The 22,585-nt window shown below is 58.7% G+C and overlaps 2 protein-coding genes across 4 annotated transcripts in view; one reads left to right on the top strand and one right to left on the bottom strand.

The window, feature by feature from the left end:
- Positions 1–7,078, top strand: part of DNAI1 (dynein axonemal intermediate chain 1) — a 191,000-nt gene extending 183,922 nt beyond the window's left edge. For all 3 annotated transcript variants that reach the window (XM_053296607.1, XM_053296608.1, XM_053296606.1), the window contains one exon: positions 6,795–7,078. In XM_053296607.1, coding sequence (XP_053152582.1) covers positions 6,795–6,899 — 105 coding nt within the window. In that variant the 3' untranslated portion in view covers positions 6,900–7,078. The remainder of the gene's footprint in view (positions 1–6,794) is intronic.
- Positions 7,079–9,905: 2,827 nt separating this feature from the next.
- Positions 9,906–20,139, bottom strand: LOC128345137 (atherin-like). The gene is made up of 2 exons (XM_053296611.1): positions 19,654–20,139; positions 9,906–10,497 (listed from the first exon to the last, which is right to left on the bottom strand). The coding sequence occupies exons 1-2, from the start codon at positions 20,065–20,067 to the stop codon at positions 10,471–10,473; spliced, it is 441 nt and encodes a 146-aa protein (XP_053152586.1). The 5' UTR covers positions 20,068–20,139; the 3' UTR covers positions 9,906–10,470.
- Positions 20,140–22,585: the final 2,446 nt, after the last annotated feature.

Here is a 22,585-nt window from a genome sequence, read left to right as displayed (position 1 = left end):
TGCTCATCCTCGGAGGAAGCACACAAAGGAGCCAAAGTTGCGATTTATAATTTTTTTTTTTTTTACGTGACTAATCTGCTTCGAAGCAGCTGAGGGCTTCAGGGAAAGAAAAGGAGGCTTCTAATTAACAAGCAGGAGCCCCTGAAATTGTGTGCAGCATTTGAATATCATCAGATGTGATTGCACTGGAATGATGGTTGGAGTTGAAATGTAATCTTGCAAATGGAGCAGACTTTTTAAAAATTAACATGAAGCGCCATGATAAGGACTTTTGCAATTACTGCTCAACACTTCTTGGGCCAGCCTGGGAAGCTGTTGGGTCAAACCTCCCTTGGCTGTGAACGTACCTTAATCAAGGCCCTGTGTTTCTGCTCCGGCTCCTGACTTGTCTGCACTGTGGAGCTCATAAGACATGCACGGGATGTGTGTGGGGGGGGGGGCGGGGGGCTCTTGCAAGCCACAGCAAGGATGGGTGGGAAGCACCAGGAGCACCCAGCAGTTTTCCTGTGTAAACACTCTTTATTGTTACATCCCATAGATTTGTTTAGTAATCTGATCCACTTGTACCCCCACACCTTTTAGTTTCAAAACAAAAAAACAATAGCAGGGTGGCCATTATTACAAAATATATAACAGACATAAGCCATGTGCTACAAATACAGTAAAAGCAGCAGCAGCAGCAAAATAACCTCCTCACTCCAGGGGAGCAGCTCAGGCAATTGGGTCAGTATTTACAAAGGCCTGGGGAAAGAAAAGGGCCTTTGCCTGCCCCCAAGAGGCAGGACAGCTGGCGCCAGGGCATTTTTCACACAGCAAGTTTTACTGCGAGTTCGAAGTTGCCCCAAAACACTGACGCAAAAGTGGATTTTTTTAAACCCTGGATGTAAATCGGGCTACACTCTCATGCACATGAAGAACCCAAATTGTGTGTGAAGTGCTCCCTGATCGCTTGCATGGACGTTGGGGTCAAGCTGGCCGACATGTGAATGCATCCCTCCATTCTGGAGGAGATGCAAGCTAAAAGCCCTGTGTGGGGCAATGCAGCACCACGGCCCAGAGCCCCTCTCCCCAGCTGCCACACCCCTTGCTTCAGAAGGCACCCAGAGAGGACAAGCCTGGCTGGGAAAGGCCCCCCCCCATCTGCTGCCTCCTGCAAATGAAGACGGTCATGCCTGGGCTGAGCTGCCCCTTTCAGAGAGGGGTGCAGGGGAGGGGAACTAGGATACAGGGGCTGCTTCTGCTCTGTGCCCCACTGGACATCACTACGCGTGTGTGTGAGGGGGGGGTATGCAAATAATAGGTGTGTGCCTAAACCCACCAAGACCTTCACACCCACCTAATTCTGTGCTGGCCAGGAATATGCGTCGATGTTGCAAGGAGTCTAATGGTATAAAGCAGAGTCAACAGAGGTTGGCAACCACCCTCAGGAGAACCGGCCCGCAAGCTGCCTCACATGGCCAGGGGCTTCGTTTACCCAGAGGGCTTAATCCTGGCGGCAGCTCCACCATGGGGTGCAGCTGCCTCCAACTGGCAAACCAGTTTTTGAGCTGGAAAGGCCAAGACTGGGGCCAGCTTTCTTCTTGGAGAGGAGTCATCGTGGAAGAGAGTTTCTGGTTGGATGCTGCTGTGTGCGGTTGTTGACAGTGTGGAAGTGAAACCAACTGTACATTCTGGACTGTGTAGGCTGGACATTTTTGTTATGGACCATGCAGTAGAAACCAGTCCAATGCCCTCTTGCTTTCAGGAGAACACTCCCTTTGGGATGTGCTCTTCAAACTTGTATCTGTTTGCTGGCAAGCTAGCTGCTGAGAGCAGGTGTGCCTTGATGGGCAGAGAATGGTTCTTGGATCTGGTCAGAAGCTGAGCAAGTGCTTCCCTCTGCCACAGACTCCTTGTGTGGCCTTAGCCACAGCCAGGAGCCGCCCCCCCCCCCCCCGGCCAGCTCTGTCTGCAGCATTTAACGCTGAACAGCCTGTGATCTGAGCGGCTTTGCTGTCCCAGGACCAATTTGCTGGTGGGCAACAAGAGGCGCTCTTTGGTGCATGGACCAAGTGTCCGTTCCTGACGGGCGAGCTCCTGGGTGAAATCCCTGCTTTTGCTCTGATGCCGGTTGGGTGGCCTTGGAAGAGGCAGGCCGTTGCTCAGCCCCCCCGGCTGTTGTGAGGATGAAATGAGACAAAAGTCATCTCTCAGCTGTCCTTGGAAAACAGCGGGAGGGGGAGACTCTCAGATGTCTGGATCCTGGCCTCCCTCTGCTTTGCTAAGGCCCCCAACGCAGTCCAGAAAAAAGAGCTGGGGCCCAGGAGAGGTGCAAGCAGGGCGGGGACAGACTGCTGGGGTGGCTCCGAGTGTGTGGAGCTGTGAGCCGCCTTGGACTGGGGAGGCGGCTGGAGGCCCCCTGCTCTCCTTTGCCCTGCTTTTGGCGCTTCCTCCATCTGCAAGATACTAGCTGGCTTGGCCTGCTTCCCAGGACTCTAGAGAGAATGCCGGGGCTTGTGCCACAGGAATGCAAAGTCGGAAGTGTCCGATTCCCAGGGTGGGTGACTGACTCCTCAAAGCCTTTGCTGTGCTGCAGCACCTGGGAGTTGCCCGTGTAGCAGCACCTGTAGGCTCAGCCGGGAGGCCAGGACCAGTGTGCAGTGTGGCATGAGGGTTGCTCTAGAGCCATTTACAAGGGCTGTGCACTGTGCCGGGTCTTGGCACATGTCGGACCCAACATGTCCTCTGTTGGGTGGTGGGGTGGTTTTTTTTGGCGGGGGGAGTTCCACAACAGCAGGGAGCCTCCAACAGTCAGAACTCCAATGTGTTAACACATGCACACATACACACCTTTTCCAGGTCATATGAATGGCCCAGGTGCTTCTGGGACTCATAGTTTTTTCTGAGGCTGCAGCCTTAGGAAAACACAGCCAATCCCAGAAGCTCCCCCCCCCCCCCGCCGCTGGCTAAAAAAACCCTGTCAGCCCCCCCACGCCCCCGGCCAGGCTTGCAGTGCCACAGAGGCACTCGGCCGGCTTCCTAGTTCAGGCAGAGAACTGCCGGAAGTTCCGTCCCTGGATCTGAGGGCGATTCATGAAGCAGCAGTGTGGCCGGTCCCTGACAGTTGCTGTGGCGTTTCGGGGCTGGAGGAGAGCGAGGGAGGGAGGGAAGAAGCTGGCGGCCTGGTCTAGGAATGGGGCACAGCTCTGTGCACCTGGCTGCTGTCTCCACTGTGAAACTTTCGCCTGCGGCAGCACCGCTACTTCTCCTCTCTGCAGGCTGAAGGAGGAGCCCAAGCGGCCTTCTGCCGAGTCAGACCCCAGTCCACCCTGCCCAGGACTGGCAACTCTGGCCAGCAGCCGCCCTCCAGGGTGCCAGGCAGCAAGAGGGCTTTCCCAGCCCGGCTCCCGGAGCTCTTGCTGAGCTGCTGAGCTGGGGAGGGAACCAGAAACCTTCTCTGCCCAGAGGCTGTGCTGAGCTCCATGCGCTGCACATGGCTGGCTTCCCTTCTGTGGTCTCTCTTCGGAGTAGACTACCCACTGCCTGATGGGAGAGCGGGAGGGAGGGAGGGAGGAGATGCAGCTGTGCTGTGATGGCCAAGGACAAGGTAACCCCTGTGCACCAAACCCCTCAAGGAAGCTCAGGCTAGTTGAGAGCAGGCCAGACCAGCCTTGCACACTCCACGCTGCCAGAATTCTGGGCAGGAAACAAAACCCGCTTCAAAGCTACCCCCCAAGTCTCTGCCGCAGAGGCAGCGTGCTATGTTTTTTGTTCTGATGGATCTGCCTTAATGGCTTGTTTCGTCATCCTCGGATAACTTCCCCTGACTTTGCTTTCGTTCCCACAATCCGAGGCTGAACTGAGCCAAGACTGCGCCTATGTACCTTTACTAACTCCCCCATTCCAAGCAAGGCAAGTGTGTAAACCACAGCCAGGGTGTCTCAGAAAAGCCCGAATTCCCTGCAAAGGCTCTCTGGCTCAAGAGGCAGCACAAAAGCCCCACCCAGCCACAGGCATCCTTTGGCCCTTTGGGGCCTGGGCCAACCTCTTCTTGTGGCAACCTCTTCTTGTGGCCCCGCCACCCTTAGGCGCATGGGCCCTTCATTCCTGGTAGCACACATCCGTTCTCATCGCTGGGCATGCATACAAATGAAGCAGGGCTGACTCACTCCCCACTGCTTACCACTCATTGACCTGCCTGGGATAACTTGCATGTAGGAATGCGCCACCACAGATGGAACTCTGATACTGCTGCCCAGAGCGATCTCAAGCACAATCCTGCTCATGGCAACAGGGCACACATTTTGCTGAGAGTCACCCAGTGCTGCAAAATGAAGCGCAGCGGGGCCAAGAGAGGAGAGCTGGTCTGGTGGTAGCAAGCATGACTGGTCCCCTTAGCTAAGCAGGGTCCACCCTGGTTGCATTTGAATGGGAGACTGGAAGTGTGAGCAGCACTGGAAGAGATTCCCCTTGAGGGATGGAGCCGCTCTGGGAAGAGCAGAAGGTTGTAAGTCCCCTCCCTGGCAGCATCTCCAAGATTGGACTGAGAGATTCCTGCCTGCAACCTTGGGAGAAGCCGCTGCCAGTCTGTGAAGACAACACTGAGCTAGATGGACCTATGGTCTGACTCAGTATATGGTAGCTGCCTATGTTTCTATGTGTGAGCCAGACCTGAAGTCCATATCTGGGCAGGATTTGACCCTCAGGGAAGGCTTTAGCCCCCTTGCCATTCTGGTAACTCTCAGCAGTCTCAACCTTTTAGAAGGACAGCCCAGCTGGATCAGGCCCAAGGCCTACCTAGCCCAGCGTCCTGTTTCACACCGCGGCCCACTTCTAAGGTCTGTTCCCACATTTGAGTTTGTAGCTGTATGCCTAGTTTTGAAGTCTGCACCTATTTTTCTTTTGGTAAACATGTAAAGAAAACATGAAGCCCGGTGGGGTTTGCCAACAGACTCGTCTCCCAGCTGTCCTCTTGCTGGGGCGGGCAGGCTGCCGCTTGAGATTCCCTTGAGGTGGGCAGCTTCCGTGTCAGGCGCCAAGCGGCCCGAGCCCCCTTCAGCCCTCAGACGGAGGCTCTTCTCACCGCCACAGCAGCCTCCGTCATCACCCCGGTGGCTTCGACTCCCCCCATTTGCTGGGTGGGGGAGGCTTCCACGGGGCGGGCGGTGCTCCAAGTGCCTCCCCTCCCCTCCTGAACACAGGCTGGTCCCTGCTAATCCCGAGGCCTCAATATGGAGTCTCCAGACTAATCATCCCGCACTAATCCCACCCAATCCCATCACAGCCACTACAACCGGCCTCTTGGGCTGGGGGGGATTCTTCAGTCCCCCCCCCGCAAAAAACCCCGGCAGCATTGAGCTTGGCTTTTGGCACTGCTGCTCTCCGTCTTCTCTTCCGCGCTCGCTGCCTTGAAAGTGCAGAGCTGTCACTAGCGGCATCTGCTCAGTGGCTCAGTTACAGCGGAACACCCCCCCCCCCGCCCTGCTGCTGTTGCAGAGAATTAGTCCCAACAGTCGGTAATCCTCATTTGTTCCATGAGTCAGCCAGACTGCCTGCTGCCCAGTTGGGCAGAGGATTATGGAACGGGACCGCAGATTAGCCGCACTACCGGCAGTGGCGGCAGCGTGCGCAAGGCAAGCAGAAGGAGCCTTGCTCCCAACTGAATTGCTCCCCACCACCCCACCCCACTCTTGTGGGGTGTGCTTGCCCACGCAGCCCTGCAAACGCTTTAATTTTGGACTGCATACCTGGCAGCGTCTCACCACTCCTCTGATGCTGCTGCTGATGATGCTGGGTCTTGGGAAAGCAAGCTAGGTGCCTTGGAGACAGGAGGGGGCCACCACCAGCAGGGCAGCGAACCCTACCCCAGGCCCAAATGGGAGCCAAGTGCACACCCACGCTTCCCCTGCCTCAGCGGGCTAGCAGCCCAGCAGAACCACCATCCCAGGGCAGTGTCTGTTGGGGCCCCAATTAAGATCCAAGGCCCGGGACAGCCTGAGGGTCTCACCCGCACATGAAGCACCTTTGCTGGGGACACAAGGGAGGCACATTGGGGGCCACAGAGAGAGCTGGCATCTCTCTTCCCTGCTGAGAGAAGCGGGACTCACCCCCCAGGTTGCTTTCTTGCTCCCAGGCAAACAGGCGTCTTCTCAAGCAGGCTCTGGGCCTTTAGCACTTTATTCTCTTTGTGGATTGTCAACAGAACGTTTGGGGAGCAATGCTTTGAGTCTACACTTATTTGATCTGCTTTTTTGCTGTGAGCCACCTTGAACATTGTGATGGAGAACTGGGATACAAATCGTTTTGTGCAGGGCCTGGGCACACAACTCCCAGGCGATGCCCAGGGCAGGGAAACTCTGGGTGTGGCTCTTTAGGAGCATGAAGGGATGTTTTCCCGCAACAAGTCCATGCCTCTAAATGAACTCTTCCCACACATGCTCCCCTGAAAGGGGGCACAGAAGGCCCTCTGACTCCTCCTGAGGGGTGGTACTTGGACTGCACCGCCGGGTCCCAGCAGTGAAGGCAAGGCAGCCCCTCAATGCTCCCACGTCAGCTGCCTGTGCAGGCAGCCGGGAAAATCCCCCCCCCCCCAGCACCATTGTTGCAGTAGGAGAAAGAGACTGTTTGCTGGAGGGGCTCCGTGCCTGTGCCAAGCCGCTCTCGGAGGGGGCAGAAGGGAGGCGGTTGAGAAGCAGCCCTCTGAATGAAGCATGCCTGGGGAGCAGCGTCTGCACAGCCAGGAGCTGCCCCCCCCCCCAGCCAGCTCTGTCTGCAGCAGGCCGCCCTCTAACCACTGGCATTGCTGTCTTTTGCAGGAGAAGAAAGGCCAGGAGGTGCAGAAGGGCCCTGAAGTGGAGATTGCGAAGCTGGACAAGCTGCTCAACCTGGTACGAGAGCCAGTGGCCAAAGCCAGCAAGTGAGGCAGCCGGGCTCTCCCCGGCCCACCCCTCCCTGCCTGGGACCAGCAAGCGCTGGACACCGCAGACAAGCACCCCTTTGTCCGGGGACAGCTGGGCTGGCGCCTCTTCGTTCTGACACAAAGACGTGTTGTTGGGTTTGTTTTTGCATCAAAAAAATAAAAGCTGGGAATTTACAGCCATGCGGAGTGAACGCAAGGACCGCAACACACCCTGGGAGTGGAGAGGAAGGGAAAGCGGTGGGGAAGTGGGGTGGGGGCAGCAGGTTGGCAGCTCTCTGGCCCATGGCGAGGGAGGGGCCCCAGGCCCGGGCTGCAAGAGCTTGTAGGAGAGGCGGCCACTTACGGGCGTGGTGGGAAGAGGAGGACGAGCTGCTTCTTCTCCAGGGACCCCAGCAAGGCAGCACCTGCTACTGCTGAGGCCCGGTGTGAACTGGCTGCAGCCTTCCTGCTGGCTCCTATTTGCACAGCAGGACCTTCCAGCTTCGTTCTTAGTCCAGGAGGGCAGCCTGGGGAAGAGGAAGGGAGCCCAGCAGGCAAAGGACGGAGGCTGCAGCGGAGCCCTGGCCAGAGGCACCGCAGCCAAGCCTGGGGCCCAGACCACGTGTGCCGGGCAAGCAGGCCGCAATCGGCACAGGCGCTCACAGGCGCGCAGGCAGCAGCGGCCTCTTCCCAGCCACACCTCCGTCCGCACCCACGAGCGAATGTGCCGCTCCCACCCACGCTGGCCCAGATCTGCCTGGCGCTGTTAGGGCGCCGCAGACTGAGGCGCTGGGAAGAGCAGAGGCGGCTGTGCCTTCCCTGGCCCGGCATGCCTTTGCGGCCAGGAAGCTCAGCCATAAAGCCCCCTGAGCCCAGCTGCGGGGGCGGGGGGGGGCCTTCTTGGGCGGAGCTGCTCCCTCCCCCCCCCCCCGGACAAAAGCCAAGCAGAACAGCAGACTGTCAAACTCTGATGGTTTTATTGGGCCCGTAGAAGTCACAGTCAGGAAGGGACGTGTCACACCCAGCGGGGAGTCCGCAGCGGGAGGCGGGAGGGAGTCAGCTGCTCTGCCTCTTAGCAACACAGGGACGTGACCGAGACCCCCAGGGAGACCCCGCCCCTGCTGTGCCCTCCACCCGCCTCTTCCCGCCAGGGCTCTGCCTGCTTCAGGCACCGGCCCCAGCAGACTCCTTGGGAAGAGGCGGGGCTGGAGCAACCGGCTTCTCCAGGCTCAGCACCACCTCTGGGAGGAAAGGCTGCTGGAACGACACCCCCTACAAACAAAGCCCCCACCCCCGGGGCTCAGCTGGGTGCTGCCAGGAAGCGAAGGGAGGAGTGGGGCTGGGCCGGCGCCAGCTTCCAAGCCCATGCCGGGCCCGCGCATGGGGGAGCCACCTCTTGCTCCTGAGCGCCATAGGCCCATAGCAGGGAATTCCCCTCGGGCAGGGCTCCTCCGTGGGTCCGGCTCCCTGAGTGACGGACGGCAGCAGCTACTCGCTCCAGGGGCCAAGGCGGGCCGAGGCATCAAGCCACCAAGTGCCCCTGCCCCCCCCCCAGCGAGGCCGTCTGGTCCAGAGAGAGCCCCTTTCTCCCCTGTCGAGCTCTGGCTGCCCTACTATGGCAGGGGTGGGGGGGGAGATCCTCTTGGACACCTTTGGGAACAGGGATGGTGGGGAGCTGGGGGCCTCAGCCAGGCTGCACTTCCTCCAGCGGGGACAGAGTGGGGGCTGCTGCTGAGGCTGCGCCCACTTCTCTCCCGCCCTTGGTAAACCGATGGGCTCTTGACGGCCAAGGCTCGCGGCCACCTGCCTCTGCGGAGGGGATGGGGAAGGGGCAACAAGAGGCTCGCCTCCGCAAGCCCTCCTCTGGGGCTGCCACCCCCACCCGGCTTCCAGCGAGGGAAGCCGGCAGCTCTGCCCCGGGGCGCCTGAACACAAGCAAGGGCGCTGCTCTGAACCGGGCCCTACCGGCATCTCCTCCCTCCCTCCCTCCGTCATTCCCGGCCAACAGTGGGAGCCTCAGTGCCCGGCAACCACACCTGCGCCAGATGTGGCCGCTCCTCTGGGCCCGATCCTCTGGGCTTCCCTCCCTTGCCCTGAAGTTGCCGTGACAAGGAGGGCTCTGGAGGGAGGAGAAGAGAAACGCCGCCGAGACCCAGGAAGTAGCTCAGCAGCCTCCCCAGACGGCAACCAAGGCCCACCAGCAGCCAGCAGGCTTGCATATCCTCAGGTCTCATCAGCGGCCACTGGAAAGAGGGTGCCCCACTCCATCTGGGCAGGTGTGCGGAGCCCCAGCCAAACCCTCACGGCGGCCTGCTGGAGACGGCCTCCAAGAAGGCACCCGGGCGAGGCCTTGAACATGGCTCGGCTCCCCAGAAACCACTGAGCGGCCATTGGGCGCGGCCCTCTGCCCCAAGGAGGGCGGGGCACTCTCTCAACGGCCCCCGGAGCCATCCCAGCTTCAGCCGACACCAGGAAGAGCCGGAAGGGAGACCTACCAAGGAGCCCAGGGGGAGCAGCTGAGTGGCTCTTCCCGCTGCCGGGTCTGGCCTGGCCAAGGCAAGAGGGCCCACCGCAAGCCCACCCTGCCTGCTGGGTGAGGAGGCCCGGCTGGCTCCTCCGCCCCAAGCCCCTCGGCTGGAAGAGCCACCCCGGCTCCTCTGGGCTCCCTCGAGGGCTTTCCTCCTCCTCCTCCTCCTCCTCCATCGCGCAGAGATCCCCTCCCCAACCGGGACCAGGTGGCCACCTCTGCTTAAGCCAAGCTGCTCCGGGGACAGGCCAAGAGCGCCCGGGACCCTCCAGAGCCGCGGACGGTGGAATCGGGGCCAAGCGCTCAGGATCCGGGCTGCAGCAGGTACTTCTCCTCATTCCCCTTCTCCTCCGCCTCGGGAGAGGGGCTCCTGTCGGGGCAGGAGGGCGTCCTGCAGGCCTTGCAGAGGATCAGGAAGAGGACGAGGAGGAGCACGGCAAGGACCCCATTGAAGGCAATCGCAACGATGGCACCGGTGGAGAGGCCCGCCCCCATGGTGGGTCCCCCAGGGGGTGGGGCAGGGTGCACAGCTGCCAACCAGACTGCCAGGGACGGCCCTTCCCTCTGATGCCGCCCCAGCCTTGCTAGCAAACAGCGTCAGGGTCTCTTTCTCTCGAAGGAGTCATTCAACGCTCGCTCCTCTCCCAGGAGCGTGCCCAGAGCGAGCGAGCGAGCGAGCAACTCGCGGTGCCTCCTGCGCAAATACAGACGCCTCACCTCCTAAGTGGAGGCCATGAAGGCGTCCTGCGTCACCAGCTCCTCTTTTCCCAACAGGGGTGGCTTCAAGTCTGCAGAGGTCATCCTTAAAAGCGGCGGCCATTTGCCGTTCCCATCGAGACTTCGTCCCCAGCTGCAGAGGCAGAAACGGGGCTCTCAGCCTGGCAGGAGCAAGGGTCTCTGTGGGCTTGCGCTGGAGGAACCGCCGAGGAGGCAGAGATCAGGAGCCAGCACTGGCACGGAGCGCAGGTCTCTGCGTCTGCTGCTGGAGAAGACGGCGGCGCCAGTTGCTCCCGGGGGGGGGGTTGGGGGTGGACCACAGTCACTCACAGCATCTCCTCTGTGCCCTTCAGCTTTGGGGTGTCCCAGACCTGGCCTGCAAAGACGGATCCCATTAATAGGGGTGGCCAAGATGGCATTTGCTCCACTGTAACACATCCACCGATGCAGCTGTGCATATCGGAGTACTGCAAAGGTGAGAAGCTGCACTTGCCCAAATTGCCCCTTACCCGGCACGCACACACACACCCCCTTACAGAAATGGCAACCACAGAGTGCTGCCAGCCAGCCCCTTTCTGGGATCTGATGTGCCTGCTTCCTCACCTGCAGCGCTCTAATTTTTTTGATCTGTCTGTGGAATGAGTCTTGTTCTGGGCGGCAGTATCAAGGCAGTGTGTGCACACATACATTCAGACATTTCACAAAAAGACAAAGACACACGTCATGGCAAGAGCATTAACCTTTGCTTTAAGCAAGTTGCTAGATCTCTTGAAGGTTGAAAAGGGTGGCTTAGGAACATGTGGACAGCAGCAGACAAATGCCTGGAATTCTTGCAGACCTGAAAAACGGCTACTGAATTATGTGACTGAAATATTTGTCTTCCCCATCTATGAATTTACATCCCACCTTCTGGCTACTAATTGGCCTCCAAGACAGCAAACAATTAAGAAAATCAAAATATAATAAAGCACTCCTATCACAACAACAACAAAAGTAGCTTAAACACAGAACAAACAATAGTTAAAACCAGTTCTGGGGAATGTGGCTCTTTGGTCTCCTTGGTGCGGAAATCCTACAACCCTGATGAAATAAGAGCCTCCCCATCTCTGACAATTAAAAATAAATAAATAAATCTTTAAAGACACATCTGTTCACCCAGGCTTTTAATTAAATACCATTTTAACATTATTTTAAGGTATCATTTTAAAATTTTAAATTATTGTAAGGTTTTAACTTTTTGCTGTCATTTCTTTTAACCAATGTTTTAATTTCTCCATTGTCATTTATTTGTTTTAACTAATGTTTTAACTTTCCTGTGGTCATTTTTGTTCTAAACTGCCCAGAGACATAAGTTCTGGGCAGTATAAAATTATGTCAAATAAATATGTTAAATAAACGTGGGAGGCCTATTTTAATAGGGTGGAATGGTGAAGGGGGCCGGGGCAAAGCCAGTTCTCTGCAGCTTGATCTGTGTTTAAGCAACTGTTGTTGTGATAGGAGTGCTTTATCATATCGATTTTCTTAATTGTTAGCTGTCTTTGAGAACGATTAAGAGCCAGAAGGTGGGATATAAATTCATAGAGATAAATTCATAATTATTTCAGTCACATAATTCAGTTGTCGTTTTGCAGGTCTGCAAGAATTCCAAGTATTTTAGAAGAAGGAAAGACTGAGGCAAAACAGAAGTTTCCCCATCCGTGGGGATGGGTGGGGCTGGGAGCTTGCCACGGGGATTGTGGGGTGAGGGGTTTTGTGCCCAGCCTAAGCTTCTGCTGGGATTCTGAGCATTCATCAGATGCCGTCCACCATGCAAGTGGGAGGAGAGCTGGGCCTGTGGTAGCAAGCAGGATCGTCCCCTTTGCTAAGCTGGGTCTGCCCTGGTTTGTATTTGAACAGGTGACTCCGTGTGTGAGCACTGAAAGATATTCCCCTGAAGGGACGACGGGGCCACTCTGGGAAGAGCATCTAGGTTCCAAGTTCCTTCCTGGGCAGCATCTCCAACGAGATAGGGCTGGGAGAGAGACTCCTGCCTGCAACCTTGGAGAAGCCGCTGCCAGTCTGGGTAGACAATACTGAGCTCGATGGGCCAAGAGTCTGACTCGGTAGAAGGCAGCTTCCTGTGTGGCCTCAGCTGGAACTTCTGGGCTGAGCTACAAGACGGGAACAGCAGAGTCCTCTGTGCCATCCATCGCCCAGGAAACATCACCTCAGCCACTCCACGCCGAGGAGCCGAGGACACCCGGGGCAAGGGCTACAATACAGCCTTTGTTCCCTTTCAGTCAGCAGGAGTCCGATCCTGCAGGGTGCTGAGCCCCCCTTCGCCTTCCACTGACTGGAACACTTATGCCTTTGCACAAGCGTGGTGTGGTGGAAGCCCCAGCGCAGGCTCTCATGGGGAGGCCGTCAGGGTTCACAGCGCTGGAAAGCACCCTCCGTCCCAACGGAGCTGGGCCCTCCAGCGCCTCCGAGCAGAAGAGGGCCCGCTGGATGCCGGTGCTGCTTGGCCTGCCCTGAAAGGAGCCGAACTGCGTCCCACTTAAAACGCAGAAGGGCTCTCAGCAACCGAAGCAGCCCACAGCCCAGCGATGGCTCCGGTGGCCATGCCTCCCACAGAGCTGAGCACCGAGCCGTGTTTCACAGCCAAGTCAAACCAAGAGGGCTTCCTCAGTCAAGGGCAGAGGCATCCCTACTGCGTTCCGCAGAGCCGGGCCCTGCTGGGACTGTGCCACCCAGCAGGCTTCACTGCAAACTCAACGCTGTCCCCAAAACCCAACACAAAGAGTGGACTTTAAAGGGCTTCAAGAGCGCAGCGCAAACAACAGCCAGGAGAGGCTGCCACGAGGCTGGGCAACCTCCCTCGCCCCAGGGGACCCAGAGGTTGTGGGACTACAACCCCCCCCCTGCCCCCAAGCCATGAAGGGAGCTGTAGTCCAATGACACAGTGGCGGAGCCTGACCGCCGGCGGCCTGCGTGTGGCGGCCGTGGCCCCGCCCCCTGCGTCTGACCTCAGATGCCTCGAGGCTCCGGTCGGGAGCTAAACCCGCCCCCCCCACGCCTGATGTCAGACGCAAGGGGCGTGTCGGGGCCGCGAGGCAGAGCCCCTGATTGGGCATGGCCCGGGTTCTTTGAACCCGCTGGCCCAACGGTGGCTCCGCCCATGCAACGACAGCTGGGCGCCCAAGGGCGGGAACCCTCGAGGGACACCGTGCAGGCTGCGGCAAGCCAAGTGCAAAAGCTATGCCCTCGGCCAGCAGCCAGGGGCACCTCTGCAGCCACGGGAACAGCCGAGCCAGCCGGCCATGCCTGTCACGGCTCGTGGCTCGAGGTCAAGGGCAGACGTCACCAAGCCCTGCAGGACTGCTTTCTCCACCGACAGCCTGAGCTGGGAGGGTGAGCCTGAGTCCTCAGCGCTAGATTTCTTGGGGTGGGGGCTGCCTCAGTCACTCGGGGGTGAGGGAGAGGCATTCTGCACACGCTCAGAGGCACTCCCCCTCAACTCATGCCAGAGCTGAGCCCGGCATGCACTCATAAGGGATGCTGGGGGGGGCAGAGCCCAGGCTCAGAGCAAGGTCTGCTGTTACTCGCGACTCTGCCTGGGGTCACAGTGGGGTGCAGGAGCAGCCCCCCCCCGCTGAGCACCCTGGCTCCTCCTGCGGGCTCCTCGCAACACACCAGCTTGGTTACGGAAGTGCCCTCTGTTCCCACGCCTGCTGCAAAGAGGAGGCTCCCGCTCTGCTGTGGGCACCAGACCCCTTCGGCTGCCCCCCACCCAATTCATTCCCAGCCACTGCCCCCCCCGCCCCGGCTTGGCTCTCCGGCCCTGACTGCTGCCGCCGCCGCCGCCCAGAAACTTCCATCTCATTTCCTGCCTCGAGAGATCAGCTGATGACCTTAGAGGACCCCAAGCCGCCTCTGGGCGGTGGAGAGGAAGTCCGGCGGGCGAGCTGTTCTCTTCCTCAAGCTAACCGAGGGAGTCAGTCTGCAGCTCCTCTCGCTCGGCAGCCCTGGGTCGCTCCTCCTCCTCCTCCTGCGGGCCAGCCTGAAGGGCTCCTTCGGGCAGGGTGCGGCCATGAGGCTCCCAGCAGGCCTCGGAGGGCAGGGAGTGGGGGGGGGGCAGGGTTTCCAGGCCCTCAGAGAGCAGGAGGAGCAGGAGCAGCCCCAAGCCAGGAGAGTGACTGCACAGGTGCCATCCAAGCCAGCGACCCCCCACCTTGGCCCCCAGACGGTGGCGGACACCTCGAGGGCCTTTGTGGCGGGAGATGATGGGGCGGGTAGTCCAGCGCCATCTGGGCCCCCAAGGTTGGGGCGGCCTGCATTAGGGCAGCCACTGGGGACTCTGCCACTTGGAAGCAGGGGGGCTCCTTTGGGGCTTCCTCCAGACACTTTAGCTGGGTCCAGAGCCAGTCCAAGACATCTGGCTGCAGGGCACATGCCCAGGGTTCAAGCGCCCAGCGCTCCCTCTAACAGGGATTCCCAGACGTGGTCGACTACAGCTCCCATAATCCCCCTCCGCAATGGCTTCTGCTTGGGGACTCTGGGGGCTGTAGTCAACGACGTCTGGGAATCCCCGTTAGAGGGGAGGATCCAACACTCCTTGCAACAGCACTGAGGACGCTGGGATGCAACACCCTCCCCAGGACCCCCCTGGGCTGCTTGTGAAATCCGGAAGGGCCTGGCCAGGTTGGTTCCCAACCCAAATGGCCGCAAGAGCAGCCACAGAACTTGGCTGGACGGCCTGGTGAGCTTCTTGCTGTCCCTGGGTGCAGGGGAGAGCGATTTAGGGAGAAACCCAATTGCCTGCCTACAATTGCCAAGGGGAGGGCTGGTCTTGTGGTCGCAAGCATGACTGGTCCCCCTAGCTAAGCAGGGCCCACCCTGGTTGCATAGGAATGGGAGACTAGAAGTGCGAGCACTGCGAGAGATACTCCCCTCAGGGGATGGAGCCGCTTTGGGAAGAGCAGAAGGTTCCCAGTTCCCTCCCTGGCGGCATCTCCAAGATTGGGCTGAGAGAGACTCCTGCCTGCAACCTGGGAGAAGCCGCTGCCAGTCTGTGAAGACAATGCTGAACTAGATGGACCAGTGGTCTGACTCAGTATAGGGCAGCTTCCTGTGTTCCTAACTCATGGCAGACTGGGATGTGAGGGGAAGGAGAGGCTGCCCAAAAGGCCTAGCCCTATTCACACGCCACGTGAATACAGCTAGTATGTGTACACACAGGCAGATCTGTACACAGGTGAGCAGCTGTTCACACATTACATTAAACACAGATACAACAATACACATCCTCTCTGCACCCTGCATTCAAGGGGCCTGTACGCAGGTTCACTTCTAAAAAGAACACAGGGCAGTCATTCACACAAAAACATATTCATGCGTACAGACGTCTGGATGCAGGCAGACATAATATCCAAACAAGGCTTTTCAGAGGCGCTGAAAATATTTGAAGAGATAAAGCTGCCTTCAACTGAGTCAGACGGCTAGTCCCTCTTGCTCAGTATTGTCTACACGGGCTGGCAGCAGCTCTCCAGGGTTCCAGGCAGGGGTCCTTCCTAGACCTCCTTGGAGGCCCTGGGACCTCTGCCGGCCAAGCACAAGTTCTGTCCCTGAACTACGGCCCCTCCAGAAGTGCACAGCCGACGGTGACGATGACTGGCATTTCTGGGACTCCCTATTCAGCCCTTAGAGCAGAGCGGGGCAAGCCTGGCCCTCCAGCTGTTAGTGGTGGCTGGGAATGAGGGGAGTTGTAGTTCAACAGCTGGAGGGCCAGGTTGCCCCCCCCCAGCTTAGAGTCCCTATTAAGTGGCCCAGCCCAACTTCATGCCACTTGATCCCCTCAGCCAGCGAACAGAGCGGAGAGAGGGAGGGGCCACTCACTTCGGGATCCCCCCCCCCCCACACACACACACACAGCCTTTGCCTGGCTTCTTGCAAAACTGCAGGACTCCCACTCTGAGCAAGTTGCAAAGCAGTGCGGGAGAATCTGGGTCTGAGAAATTATTCTGCCGGTCTGGAAAACATTCCTGTTTCTATTAAAAGAAAACTTCCATTCCAGGCCCAAACCCAGCCTGACAAACACACCCTAAACCGGCTCGCAGAGGCCCGGCCCGAGTTAGAAGAATCCTTCCCAAGAAGCTTTCTAGATTTCCTGACTGAAGCCTGGCGGGGCTTTGGCCACAGAGTGCCCCCCCCCCGCCGTGATGCCAGCAGCCCCCCGGGGCCTTCCTGCCTCCATCCCACCATCCTGATGCAGCCAACAAAAGCCAGGAAGTTTCTCACAGGGGGCTTCTAAAGCCCTTTAACTCGCACTCACCTCTCCTCCGGAATGGAGGGGGTGCGCTCACATTTTGGCCAGATTTACCCCAAAGTCCCTGCGAGGTATCGGGGAGCAGTTCACAGACCATTCCGGTTTTTCACGGTGCCTTAGGGTGTAATCCGATTTATATCTGGGGTTAAAAAATCCACTATTTGTGCCGGTTTTTGGGGACAACTTCCGAGTTTGAAGTAAAGTCTCCCCGTAATCTTGTGGCAAACCTACTGTGCATAAAAGCCGCCCCCCCCCCCCCGGGAAGCAGTCCCAGAACTCACTGCAGTCCAAGCAAAGCGAGCTCCAGTTTTACCTCTGCAACACAAGCAGCGTCTCTGAGCCTCAGTGCCTGGGCAGGAACTAATACGACTCCATCTCCAACCACAAGAAGATCTGTGGCTGGAACATTCTGCCTGTGTTTTTAAGGCACTGAAATTAGGCAGCACGTGTATATAAATTTAACTTTTAGATGTTTTAAAAATCGATATATGTGGAAAGCAAGCGATTGAAGACCGGCTGTTTGGCACAAGAGTTCAGACCATCCATTCCTGAGTGGCTTGTGCAGGAGAAGCTTCCAGCAGATGGTGCCTTTCTTAAGACCAGGAGGAGGAGATTCCAGGAGAAGCAGCCCCCCCACCACCACCACCACTTCGCAAGCACCAAGGCTCCAAGCTCTGCTCAGCCCCTGGAAGCCAACAGCTCTCTCCGCCGCCCCAGTTTCTGCAGTGGAAATACGGCTTCGGGTGACAGAAAGGGGCCGGGGGGGGGGATCATTTCCAGCTCTTGAAATTCCAGGCCTGCCCCCCCCCCACGCCACGGACCCGATTCCTAGCTGGACTGCCCACAATTCCACACCCCTTGATCTTTGGAGCACTTTTAAGTTGCAGAACACCTTTGAAAGGCCTGTGTGCTCTGCCGCTCAGCAAGGCAGAGTCCTCCTATTCCAGTTTCCCGGGCAGGGAAGCCATCCACGGCAGAGGCACAGAGCTGACTCCCACACCGAATCCAAGGCCCGCAAGACCAACCCAGGCTCCCCTTGGCCAGCCCTCGGCGGCACAGGCTTGGGGCTAATCCGGACATTCAAAACCACCTCCTCTGGCCACCGCCAGGGACAGGGTGGCAGCCACGCACAGCCCAGTGCAGCTGCCCAGAAGCCAATCCCACGACCGCCCGGGCTGGGAAATGTGCAGCCACCATGTCCAGGAAGCTGCGGCTGGACCTGTGGGTGCCCTCCATCACTTGCGATGCTCAAAACGTGTCCCCAGGACAGATGAGCACACGATGCGCAGGAAACACAACCACATCCCAGGCCAGGCTAAGGTCAACGGCAAGGGTTCCTAATGCCAGGTCCCCAGATGTAGCTGGACTACAACTCCCATCATCCCCAGCCACAATGGCCACATATGGCCAGTGGCTGGATTCAGGGCCAGGATGATGGAAGTTGTAGTCGAAGCGTAGCTCTCTGGCGCTCAAGGCAGCCCTATGAAGCAGGCTGCAGATGCCCAGGAGCCAGCCAGGGAGCCAGCCAGGGAGCCCCCTCGGCATGGCAAGCGGGTGTCCCCGGGGCCCTTTCCTGGCCCTCCGCGGCCTCCCCCTTCCATGCAGCCCCCCTCAGCAACTGCAGGCTGCAGAGATGGCTCTGCACACGCACACACGGCCAGCTACCCAGCTAACATGGGAAAGGGGGCAGAAGCCGAGGGGCCCAGAGCAGAGGGCAGCCTCTGGCCCCATCTCACGGGCAGGCAGGCTGCTCGGGGGGAATCCCAGCAGTCAGGCTAGCCCCCAGGCAGGGCTGTGACTAGCCACAGGGATTCCATCTAGCCGCCAGGGCTCAGGGGCAAAGCCTCCAACAGAAGCACCTCTCAGGGGCCAAGTTTCAAGGCCGGGGAGGGAAGCCGCTCGTCTTTTGAAGTGAGAGCATTTCAGCTCAAGTGATCCCTTTTGTGGGGCAAACTTAAAAGCTGCACACAACACTTGTGGAATTCTCTGCCACGAGATATGATGACGGCCATCAACCTGGATGGCCTGAAGAGGGGTCTGGATAACTTCATGGAGGAGAAGTCTATCATCGGCTGCTAGTGGGAGGGCTGTGGGCCACCTCCAGCCTCCAAGGCAGGATGCCTCTGAGTCCCAGTTGCGGGGAGTTACAGCAGGAGGGAGGGCAGGCCCCTTTCAACTCCTGCCTGTGGGCTCCCCAGTGGCATCTGGTGGGCCGTTGTGTGAAACAGGATGCTGGGCTAGATGGGCCTCCTTGGGCCTGATCCAGCAGGGCTGTTTGTATGTTCTTAAAATGCCTCCTTCTTGGCAATTATTCGCCACAAAAGGGGCGAAGTGGGTCATTTCCTCAAAGATAATCTCCAGCCAGAAGGATGCCTAGACACAGAGGGGCACCTAGACCTCAAGGCCTAAGAATCACCCCCCTACACACACACACTATTTTTAACACGTGGGTTCTGGAGGGCACAAACAGCAACTGGACTCACAAGAATGTAAGACCATAAAACTGGTCTATTGATGCAAATATTCAGGAGCAGAAACATTTCCACAGGCAACTCGATATCTCCCCGCCCCACCTCTTTCGTTCCCCACTCCACCCCCCCTCTAAAGCACCCAGCAGGCGTCACACTCACACCTGGCTGCCCTGTGAGGCTGGCAGGCGCAGCAACCACACCAACAAGAGGATTTGGGGGGGCCCAGGTGGTACGGAGGCCCCGGGATAAGAGCACGTCTGCCTAGGCAGAGGGTGGGGCCAGTCAGCCACGCTTGATCAGTGGAGCCTCCAGGGTTCGGTGGCACTCTACCCCTGAATCCCCGGTGCTGGGGAACGAGCGCAAGGCGAGGGGCGCGGTGACCTTCCTGCTCGGCTGAAGCGTTTGGCCGCCCCGTGGCAGACACGCTGGACCAGAGGGGGACCCCCCCCCACCCGCCTGCCCCCTTAGCTGCGTCTTGCTGTGGCGACTCGCAACACCTCTGGGGGGCAGGAGCTGCTCAGCCGGGAGAGCAGAGCCTCCCACAGCGGGCAGGCAAACCTTGAACTCAAGCCCCTCCGCGCCAGGCAGCCTCACGACGCGCTTCGCTGAAGCCCCGCAGCTGCGCCTGAGCCCCGCGCGGCAAGGGAGCTCGTTGCGCGGAAGCCAGCGGGGCTCGCCCGGAGCCAACACGCCGCGCCACGGGCGCTCTGCTGGCGCTCAGAGGCACGCTCGCCGCGCCCGTCCTCCACATACTTACGGGGAAGCAAGTGCCTGCGCGTCCCGCGGGCGAGGCCCGAGCGTGGAGCAGGGAGGCCGAGGTCGGCTCGCCGGGAGTCAGCCCGCTCGGGAAGGGGCCGGCCCGGGCGGCAGCAGGGAGGGGGCAGCAGCCCAGCCCGTCGCCCGGCCCGGCGCGACCCTCGCCGCCCTGCTGCGCCAGGAGATGGAGGAGCGGAGGGGCTGCGCGCAGCGGCTGCCGCGGACCGGGGCGGGCAGGCGGCGGCGGCGAGCGCGATCCGGGCCGAGGAGCCGCTTCCATCCCTCCCCGCCGCGGGCGGGCGGGCGGGCAGGGGCTGCTGCTGGCGGGCGCTGCCCCACGGGGCGGGGGGCTCCTGGCCGCCGCGCCCCCTCCCCGCCTCGCCATTGGCTGCGCCGACGCTGGCAGGGAGGCCATTGGGCGAGCCCCGCCGAGGCTCCGCCCCCGTGTCCTCCTCGGACGCACGTGAGCTGCCGCCCGAGGGCTTCTTCGCTACGTGTGAACGCGCACAAGGCGCCTGCTGCTGCCAGCCCGAGGAGGACGACGCAGCGGGGCGGCGGGAGCCGTGGCACGCGGGGCAGCAGACCCCGAACGTGTGGACGCGGCGGCGCGTGAGCGCGGCTGCTCGCCGCCAGGAAGGCTGGCGAAGTTGCGGGCGGGCGGGCGCCCCCCAGATCATGTCGAGACAGATCGTGCCCCCTTCGGGTCGGGCGCGCAGGTAGAAAGGGGGTCCCAACGAAGAAGCAGCAGGCCAAGGCGAGGCTGCGTCTTCTCGGCTGGGCTCACCGGCCTCTCAGCTGCCAGCCGCTGCGCCCGCGCCCAGACCCCTTGGCGCACGTGCCGAGTGACACGGGCCTTTGGAAGCCCTTTAACTCGCACCTCCGCCAGAATGGAGCGGGTGCATCATTCACACACATACCGGCCAGATTTACCCCAAAGTCCTGCCAGTTATCGGGGAACACTTCGCACATAATGCGGGTTTTTCACAGCACGTTAGAGAGTAGCCCGGTTTATACCCGGGCTGGAAAAATCCACTGTTTTCCTTGGTTTTTGGGGACAACTACGTTTGTAGTAAAGCCTCCCAGTAAACCTGGGGTCAAGCCTGCTGTGTGTAAAAGTTGCTCCCAGGTGGAGCTGGAACCTTGGAGAGCTGCTGCCAGTCAGTGCAGACAATACAGAAGGAGAGGGACCAAGGGCCTGACTCCCCAAGGCAGCTTTTGATCTTTCTATGGGGTTCCACAGACCCCAAACTGCACAGAGCAGGGCTGGTGACTGTGTCACTCAGTGCAAAAGAAGCACATGACATTCATGGTGGGGAGCCGAGGGAGGGCTGCTATCGTCCTCGGGCCCTGCTTGTTCCCCGAGGCATATGACTGGTTGCTGTGGGGAGCAAGATAAGAACATCAGAACAGCCCTGCTGGATCAGGCCCAAGGAGGCCCATCGAGTCCAGCATCCCGTTTCACACAGTGGCCCACCAGATGCCGCTGGAAGCCACAGGTTGGAGTTGAAAGGGGCCTGCCCTCCCTCCTGCTGTTACTCCCCTGCAACTGGGACTCAGAGGCAGCCTGCCTTTGCGGCTGGAGGTGGCCCACAGCCCTCTGACTATAGGATGCTAGACTAGACTTTGGCCTGATCCAACTAAGCAGGGCTCTTCTTCACTCCTTTTGGACCAATCTCCATTTGAAATGCAGGATGCAAGTTTTCTGGTTATACAGAACTCTTCGTTAGCCATCAATAATTAAACATATGCAAACATTTAAAATATGTCCTGTAGCCCAGTCCACCATTGTAGTATACATGTGTACAGCTATCTGTACACGTGTACATGTTTTTGTGCGAATGACTGAACATGCATTTGTTTTTTTGTTTGATTTGATTTCTATTTGTTTGTTTGTTTCTTGTTTGTTTGATTTCTATACCGCCCTTCCTCTAGTTTACACAGAGAAATAAGAAACAAATAAGATGGCTCCCTGTCCCCAAAGGGCTCACAATCTAAAAAGAAACATAAGATAGACGCCAGCACCAGCCACTGGAGGTTCTGTGCTGGGGGTGGAGAGGGCCAGTTACTCTCCCCCTGCTCAATAAAGAGAATCACCACGTTAAAAAGGTGCCTCTTTGCCCAGTTAGCAGGGGAGTTAGCAGGTTTTTAGAGTGAATTTGGGTGCAGATCCTCTCAAATACAGGTCCAGATAGGAAGTGTGTTGCTGTAGGTGTGTTTGACATAACATGTGAATAATTGTATTCACACTGCATGTGTGTACATTGTACACAGATGGTTCATGCGCTGAACGTAACATGTGAATAGGAGTCGTGTTCTCAGGTGTATGCGCACCTGCAAAAGTGCGGCTCAGGCTCTTTAATTCTGGAGGCTGTGGCACTGTTGAATTCTCCCGCTCAAGGACAGAAGTGTTACGACATGTGTTACTTTGGCAAAGGTGTGTCCCCAGATCTGTGTTTGCCAAGTCACTGTCAGTGCCGGGCTGGAGGGATTACTTGCCTGCAGAGGAGAATCGGACAGATTATGTGTGTGTGTGGGGGGGGGGATGGACCCCCTCCCCAGGCCTGGCATTTCTTCCCCCGAAGGGCCCCTCCTCAGTTTTTCCCCCTAGCTGGGCTCCTGGGTTCGAAGTCTGGCTGAAGCTGGGCAGGGCTGGGGGTGAGATTTGGAATGGCAGGAGGTTCATTTGCAGGAGGACTTCATGTCTGGCCTCAAACAGGCACTCGGCGCCGTCCGCCTGGGAGGGTCTCCTCGTGTGTGAGCAAAGAGCGGCAAGTATGTCTGGCCATCAAACCATTTCCTTGTTGCTTGCATGACTGTTGTTTTGTGCAAGCACCGTCAATAGCATCTTCTGGAGGAACAGAAGCAGGCAAAACAGGTCCCTGCCCCAAGGTGCATACAATCTAAATGTCAACTGCAGGAGAGCCCACAGAGTT

The sequence above is a fragment of the Hemicordylus capensis genome, chromosome 2 (assembly GCF_027244095.1).
Source record: "Hemicordylus capensis ecotype Gifberg chromosome 2, rHemCap1.1.pri, whole genome shotgun sequence".
NCBI lineage: Eukaryota > Metazoa > Chordata > Lepidosauria > Squamata > Cordylidae > Hemicordylus > Hemicordylus capensis.
This window is presented reverse-complemented; position numbering and strand designations above follow the sequence as displayed.